The sequence below is a fragment of the Macrobrachium nipponense genome, chromosome 21 (genome assembly GCF_015104395.2).
Source record: "Macrobrachium nipponense isolate FS-2020 chromosome 21, ASM1510439v2, whole genome shotgun sequence".
NCBI lineage: Eukaryota > Metazoa > Arthropoda > Malacostraca > Decapoda > Palaemonidae > Macrobrachium > Macrobrachium nipponense.
Window position 1 is genome coordinate 20,867,646 of NC_087212.1, and position 8,733 is coordinate 20,876,378.

The 8,733-nt window shown below is 37.7% G+C and overlaps 2 protein-coding genes across 5 annotated transcripts in view; one reads left to right on the top strand and one right to left on the bottom strand.

The window, feature by feature from the left end:
* The window catches only part of LOC135197427 (uncharacterized), a 117,168-nt gene that overhangs the window by 52,719 nt on the left and 55,716 nt on the right, over positions 1-8,733 (bottom strand). The window lies entirely within an intron of this gene.
* LOC135197830 (uncharacterized) overlaps positions 159-8,733 on the top strand; it is a 22,022-nt gene continuing 13,447 nt past the window's right edge. The window contains exons 1-2 of one of the 4 annotated variants that reach the window (XM_064224979.1): positions 159-225; positions 8,062-8,144. Coding sequence is in view for 3 of the 4 variants with exons in the window: in XM_064224978.1 (XP_064081048.1) it covers positions 4,508-4,583; positions 8,062-8,144 (159 nt within the window). In the remaining variant the exon portion in view is untranslated. Of the gene's footprint in view, positions 226-3,643; positions 4,584-8,061; positions 8,145-8,733 lie in introns of those variants that run through there. The other 3 variants (XM_064224978.1, XM_064224975.1, XM_064224976.1) reach the window with 3 other exon arrangements.

The following is an 8,733-nucleotide window of genomic DNA, read 5'->3' on the forward strand; positions in this document are numbered from 1 at the left end:
TAATTTTAGTTCACCTGACTTACCAACTCATGTAAGCTTTCCTGTCAAAATTCTGTCCGTTGTTTGGTCTAATTTGGTCTGATTTATGAAATGATGGTTGTCAGGTCAAGAACTGCGGCACTCTCGGCCACTCAGCGCTTAAAACAGTGAACAGAGGGAGTTGGAGTGGGTGGACAGCAAGATAAAGAGATACGGGAAATAAAGACGAAGTATAAGGATCTGAAGGTGAGCTAAGGAGTAAGAGTTAGAGGTGTTGGATAGTAAGATGTACAAAAATAAAGGAAAAAAACCAGCGTTAAAGAAGGTAAAGTAAAAAAAAAAACCAGAGCTGAATAACTAACCAGTGGCTTCAAGTCTTCCTCCAACTTTACCCTTTACGCAGTACTCTTCTTATTACTTTCCAAAGTTTATTTTTCATGCTCTCTTCACTATTATATTACGTACCTACAATTTCACGAAATCATTTCTATGCCATCTCTTCACCAACCAGAAGTTCACAACCTTAGTATGAAAACTACTGAGACAAACAACTCATTTCCTCTTCCATTGACGTCCCCATATTTCTTCCTGTCATAACCTAGTTTCCCTATTTATTCACGTTACCTGTTTCACTCTTTTGCTTGTCCTTGTCAGTCCTTTCGTGTATCCTAAGCATTCGTTCAGTCACGCATTCTCCTCAAGGCATCGCTTTTATTCTATCTATGTATCCTGTCCATGGATACTTATATGCCTCTAGTTTATCCTTTTGTCAATTCTATCTTCTTACTCCTTATTTTTTGACTATTTTTTATGCCTTCATACTTTCACTGCATTTGACAGGGACGCAAACCTGCTCACTAACTTTAGCCACTTGTTTCTGTACCCTTCGTTAACTCCAATTGTTTCTCTCTGCGTTTTGTTTCGTCTATCAAACTCTCATGTTTGTCCTTGCACCTTATTTGCATTCTGTATCCTCTTTGGTATAGTATCCCAGTATCATTTTATCTATTCACGTATCTCGGTATTTTCCCTCTTATTTCTTCATTTATTCTAACACTAATTCACTCGCTGTCGATTTCTTTTTTCCTTAAAGACGTTGCCTATTCTCGCATCGTTTTCTCTATTCTCGACTTCTTCATCAATTCAGAATTCTTTTCATATTCATCTCGACTTTTTCTATAATTCTTTTTCCAGTTTTTATGTCTGAATCTCCTTACCCATGCCAGATTCATCCTGCTTTGCAATGGAATCTTTGTTACGCCTTTTTTCTTTCTAGTTTGTGCGTGTGATGATCTTGAGTGCAAAGGCATCCTCTACTTATCCTTGATTCAGTTGAATTACTTCACAAAATTTTACTTGATAATCTTATTGCTATTTTCATATCCTACCGTTTATATCTACACCAATCTAATTCATTTTAGAGCTATGTTTTCTATGGGTGTACATTTTCATCATTACGTCCTTTTTGTTCTATCTCTTGTTAGATACTGATAATCATCCCTAACTCAAACCAACGAATGTGATAGGTCAAAGCTTAAGCTGACTCAGACTTATTAATGCAAATTTCAGGCGATCACTGAATCTCTGCTCACCTGTTTCCATTATTTCTGAACGATATGTCATCGGAATCTAACGAAAGCCACATGCTTTCCTACCGGGATCATCTGAGGTAGGCATTCTGCCAGCTTATATAATGGATGTTCCAGGTCAAGCAGGCGAAACGAAGGCAAATCTGTCGAGCTGAGCTGTTTCCACTTCTAACAGCGAAGGCCACTGCGTTACTCTGGAGAAAATTTCAGGCGCGATAAAGGGCGAAGCTATATCTCCACCAAGACGACTGATCAAAGGGAAGGGATCTCGCCTGCTGGAACTCCTAAGTCAGAGGTCCCGATTGTCGAAGATCCGCCAGAAGCAGAAGGCTCTGATCAAGATGCTGCCGACATATCCGAAGGCAGGAAATAAAAGACTGCCTCATAAATGAAATTCAGGAACTTAAAGCTACACCGAATGTCTAGATACAATGTCTAACCCGGCAATACCTGAGCCTGGAAAGATACAAAGCTGTTAAAGGGACGAAAAAGATTAATTAAAGAGTAAGTATGAAAAGGCCCTAATAAAGACGGAAGAAATATGATTATACAATGGCAGTAATAAAGACGGCCTCTTATGCCGGCACTAAAATATAAATACAGATTGGTACATCTTGAAAATAACAACTAAAAATGACCAGGTGATATTCGATCATTTAAAAAAGGAGATAATAATATGATGAAAAGAAAGAGGCTTTATTCTCTGTCACAAAACACGTGACTGGGATAGTCAAATGACGCTTCAAAACTCAGTAATGCTAGTAATGAGCTCAAGATGTCAAAAAAGGGCATAAAGTGAAAAGTAAGAGACGAGGCAAAGGGATAATAAACAAGCGGGTCTTAAGAGGCCGCAGAGTAAATGAATATGTTGACGATAAGCCACAGAAAATAGATATTTAAAAAGGCAGACAGAATGGACGAAAGCCATGACATTTCAATATCTGAAAATCTTTATTTACTCAGTGGCAACAAAAACCGCCGTAATAACAATCGTTGACCGAACTGACAACATCCTGCAGATATGTGGCATTCTTACACTTCATCATGACTCAGAGTATGTCATACGGTATCTTGATGGAGAAACTCATCACACAAACACACAACAGGATACACATATAAACGATAAGACGACAATCTGTGCTTCGGCAATGATATGCAAATGAAGCAAAATGCTACAAATCTTTTGTATAAAATAACGAGTATCACATAAAATTGCGACGGCCATATAACGAAAACGCAGTTTTCAAATCCGCTGAGGAATTTCATGAAATCGGAGAATGTCTCCCTTCCCACACTGAACTTGGAACTTGCGTCGGGGGGAGGGAGGGGGGGGAGGGGGATGGGAATGCTCAGCACTTTTCCCACGACCTACCTTGCGCCCTACGAGGAGTGTTCAACAGAACTTTTTCAATCATATATCAAAAGCCCGATAAACCATGACCGCTCTTCTTCTCTCTAAAACAGCTAAATATCGTATTTCAGCGAGAAAACTGAGGAGTGAGGCAGCAGTTTTTCATGATTGTTTTAACATTTGAAAGGTATTCATCAAATGGCACTTGGTGAATCATTTTCCTCGGAGAACAGGAAAAGAAATGGCACCAGGTTAATAATTTTCCTCGGGGAACAGGCAAAGAAATGGCACTTGGTTAATCATTTTCCTCGGAGAGCGGGCAAAGAAATGGCACCAGGTTAATAATTTTCCTCGGAGAACGGGCAAAGAAGGGAGCGAGAAGGAATGTCAGTTTTGATGAAAACTATCGGTCTAGATTTTCTTATATTCTTGTGTACTGATGGGAATAAAAACATTGAGCAAATTGTGTTACGTCATTTTCGTTTAGATGGTAAAATAAATAACTATGTACCCTTTCTTGATGAACATTGAGTTAAATTCTACTTAATCCATATATACAATGCCTATATTTGCGCATCATACAGACTTCTCGTGTGTAACTGAACTGATAAATTTTAAACTAATACATGCATGACAGAGAGAGACAGAGATACAGAGAGAGAGATAGAGAGGCCCTTTCGGATTCTTGTAACGTTACATGCGCAACTCAATATTGAACGGAAAACTGGTGATAAGGCTGAACCCAAACATCCTACCAAGGTTATCATCAGAGATGTTACATTACAAGATGACAAACGCCCGTCCAGCAAGGAGCCTGCTTTGAATTTTGCCGTAGTTTCAGTGCTTTCACCTAAAGAAACTCTTGAACACTCCTAAGAAACTTCAGAATATTGATAGTTTACAGCACAAGAGAACTTGCGGGCCATCTTTCAAAGTGTTACGAATTTTCTGTGCAAGAGACCATTCAGAGGATGTTTCAGAATCATACGAATAATAAGATAATATTTAGTGGTTAAAGTGAACAGTTTTCGAGAGGACGTTCTTGTGTTCTAAAAAATGGAAAATAAAATAAGTAAATGACAGAAAATCTAAATAAGAAAAAAGATTGTTGGCATACGTGAACAGTGACTAAAGAAGGTCAAATAAAAAAAGTGCCGGCTAAATAGTATAATAGGGTAGAAAAATATACCGAATTAAGTGGAAAGGAAGAGGAAAGAATCTGAAAAATAAGCGATATTGCAAAGGCGAAACAAAAAATAAGAAAACATTAAAAAAGTAATAAAATAAACACACAAAATGTGAAAGAGTAAATAAGTGATGACTGAAAAAGGATTCGATAATGCCCCATGTGCAGTAATTAGACAGAAATTTAGAAGAGCGATAGAAAAGCTGTTGAAATTAAAAGATCAATAATAAAATAAAGAGTTGGATTAAGCAAAGAAGAATAGGTTAGCACGCAAAACAAGGTCATATCAAATACACTTTTCGAGTGACCTTACTACGAGTCAAACAGATGTAGAAGAGATAGTTGACCACATCATTATTCAGAAAAAAAGTCCATACAACCAAGCAGACACACAAGTGAATAATGGCCGGAACAGTTGCACATCTGGCTTTGTTATTAAGTCTCCTGGTTCTTCAGGGCCCTAATCCTTGTACGAGTAGTATGCATATGGTGCCCGTAACACGGCACCCTTTGTTATTTTATTCGTTTTTAAGAAAGGTTGTATCATTTGAATGTCCATAAAATCATGAGAGTAAAATACCAGTAGCCATAGCAACAAGAAGTGTGAAGACAACATTGGTTTTAAAACTAATAGTAACATTATCCCCTTGTACACCACATGCCATCCCCCTCCACCTCCCCAGTCTCTTCCTACCCACCCTTCTCCTTCTGAAACACTGTTTTAAAAGGACACATTCATTTACCATTTCTGCATTTCCCATTGTAATCTACGTTTCCCGAAGGAGGAATATTCTCTCTCTCGCTCTCTCTCAACCACTGCCATACATTTTTCTGAGCTTGGGTATTGAAAATCCAAGTTTGTGTGTGTATGTGTGTGTGTTTTTTATCTCTTAGGATCTTCCTAACTCTCGGATTTGCAACTCTCTTTTGGAATCTCAGTGATGATTCACAAAGTAAAATTTGACGGGACATACGACTGGTTTAGTGTTTATAATTGCCTCAAAAAAAAAAAAATGTTTATCCTAGTCACACTTGAGGACTAGTGACTTTAAATAAACAGTTATCATTAATCATTGTCTTCAAATGCGACTAACATAGATTTTAGCGTTTCTTTGGTCATTAATTATACTGGAGAGATGGGGGAATTTAGTGCAGACCTTTCAATTGTTTTGATTAATAGATTAAATTATCTGCGCAGCTAACTGTGGCTTTGATACATTGGAGTTGCAATAATTAGTTATCTTAAGCCGAATAGTGGCCACAGAATCAATATTGTAGAGGTTTGGGCTGCGTCACAACCTCTTTAACAGTCTTTTGGGTTTGGGCTCCCAAGTTCTGGTGTACCACCACTGCACAGTTTCCTCTCTTTTCTTTCGTAAATATACGTAACTATTCATTGCTACTCATTATCTATTTTCCTTCTTTCCTCCTTCTCGCTCTTAGTAGCGCTCGTTATCCAATACGGTATGCCGACCACTCACGTCAGATGGGATTTGTCATGCCCGATCGAAATGGGCGGGGTTTAAGCAAGTTTGAATGTGAGTGGGGTGTTTTTTAGTCAAGTCAGATCTGATCAAGCCCGGCAGTCAAGCAGGATCAACAAACCTGACAGTTGAGGTTTGAATGAGCAACTCACGGTCAAATAAGGCTTTTTCAGATTAAGTCGTTCAGAACTGATAGTTTGACCGTGAGTGGTGTTTTCGACGAGGCTTGATGAACTAGGAGGGTCATTTACCAAGAAATGGCACAGCAGAGGATATCGTTCAACATGTCAGACTTTCGATAGATAAAGAGTTGTGGACGGGGACTTATAAATCTTCAAGATTTATAAGTCGTAGCAATGTCTGTGGAATATAAAAAGTAAAGAATATTCTGACAAACACAAAAGAATTACAGCTTATCAATCGATATTTGAGAAACTAAAGAAAAAGTGTCCTGATGCAGCGAAGAAATGATGAACAAGAAGAAAAATAATAAATATAAGACCTTCATATCGGAAAGAATTGAGGAAAGTAGAGGCATCTAAGAAATCAGGAAGTGGTGCATAAGACGTTTTGTCCCTTGGACATGATATATACACATATTTCTCTTATTTATTTACATACTGAATTTTGTAAAATTTTATATAATTGCAATTTACCCTATGAGTGTAAAGACAATTAAATTACATAAAACTTTCATGCACCAAGGTGATATTGGAGACTGAAGGACGTAGCGTTTCTAGGTCCTTGAGTAACGTCAAGGTTTCAAAGTACCAAATTACGTAATATATATTCATATATATATACATACATATATATATATATATATATATATATATATATATATATATATGTTCAATAGTAATGTATATAATCTTATACGTAAAGTAATCTCTCAAAACAAAACAAAAAATTAGTGCCTTGTTCAGGACGTTCAATCAATTATATTCCAAAGTAAAAGAAAAATACGAAAATAAACAGAGGATATTTCTTAATGAAATAAGAATATATGCTAAAAAGCTCCTAAATTGTACTTGGTGCTGATTGCGAAATAGTGTAGCGTAATCACTGGTTACACAAAGATTTATTACCTTTTCACTTTTATAATTTCCTACACTAATTTTATACACTACAAACTGTTTGGTAAATTTGTGGAAGAGTCAATTATTTTGAGTTAATAAAAGCTAGCATATTTTTTTATCAAAGATACAAATATGTATACATGAGTTTTATTTATCTTTATAATGTAGTGTTTGCAGAGTGTTGTCCAAATAGCTTAACATGTCTCCAGCATGACTCTTCCAAGAGCTTTGACCGATATGGCTACACTCAATTTTATTATATCTTGATAAGAACAGTCAGTCGCTAAGTAGCGTAATGTGGCACGTGGCCTTTTATAGGAGGTTGTGGATTTCGTCAGGCATGTGTCCTTTTACACGCCCGTTATAATCTTCCTACAAAATTGAATGTTGCCTCGTCCACCCTTGCGTTTATCACAGCAATCCCTGGGAGCTACCTGTATTTCTTTTAAAAGCAATAAATGTGAGTTTTTCTCTCTTCAACAACCAATCATTGACCCAATATTCTTTTCCGTGGCTTTTTTTTATTGTTATACTGGCTGCAACGGCACAGCCTGAGCATATATGGTTCATTATCAGATATTCCCCCCGCCACGTTCGAACTGTGTGGCTGCCAACTTAAGACTGACTACTTTGTTCAGACCGGACAGTAACGTGAGTTTGCAGTCCTTTTTTTTTTTTTTTTTTTTTTTTTTGAGTCTCCTCCCACTCAGTTCTAATCGAACGACCAGATCGACTGTGAGTGGCCCGCCTAAGCCGCGTGTTTAATTCTCTTTTCCAAAAACACCTAATTTCAGCACGTCTTACTAGCCTTGCAATTTTTTCATGGCGTGGAAATTGCTTTCGATAAATGGATCTCATTAGTATAGAGAGGACATTCTTTAGGTCTTAGAAAAAAACTTTATATTTCATCCGTCACGCTTTATGGTCAGTACAAATGCAGGAGAGCCAGTGAGGAAAGCGTTGAGAGTATGATGATACTCATACTCATTACAATTTCCCACTCTCTCTCTCTCTCTCTCTCTCTCTCTCTCTCTCTCTCTCGTCATTGATCTGAATACCACATCTGATCAAATGAGGCGAAAACTTGATTCAGTTCAGTGATATCAAGATGAATTTCATTTTATGGATTACTTACATATACACGTTCAACTTTGAGAATATCAAAATTTCCCAATGCATTCTCATCCGCAATTCACGCACATAAGTATATTTTCATCACTGGTTTACATCCACGTGAAATGACTAAATGAATGAATGAATTATAATTATAAGGTAGTTTACCTAAGCCACAGGTGAAAACACACACAACGACTCTTATAAGACTGGCCAAAATGACAGAATAGAAAAAAAATCAGTCAACTAAAATAATCGTGATCATTCTCTCTATTTACAGGTTCTTCTACGTCTGCTCAAACATGCACCATCGGAGGCATTGCAACAAAAGAGTTCTACTGTGGTTATCAACCGCCACCTAAGGTATTATGAGTAATATACGATATCTTTATAACTATCAAGGTGACGATCCATGAGGTGAATGTAATTCATCATTATGATTGCCTGCCTCTCTCTCTCTCTCTCTCTCTCTCTCTCTCTCTCTCTCTCTCTCTCTCTCTCTCTCTCTCTTAACCCACTAATGGTATAGTATTTTTTAGTTGTGGAAAGAGGGCTTTTTGTCCTACGCTCTCTCGGTCATTCGTCGCCAGTTTTAATAGCCATAAATCAGTCTTCGAATTTAAATTGTACTTTGATTATTAGCATAGGAAACATACACAAAAGCTTTGAGTACCGCAATGCATGGCTGATTCAAGTTGGGTCTTGCAGTATATGTCCCTTTCCACTTGCACTATCTATCGAAACTGGAGGGGGTGGGGGAGGGCTTCAGAAAGTGTCAAAATCGCATATTGGGGCCCCGAGGTTCCTAACGACAGAAACCATCATCCATTCGATCTAGTACTTCGGGCAAAAGAAGCGCAACAGATATCGGAATGTGCCCACTTAACTCCTCTCCGCCAGCCATTCGAAACCTTATCCTCTACTTACGAAGATGAGCATTCAAGCAAGTAGG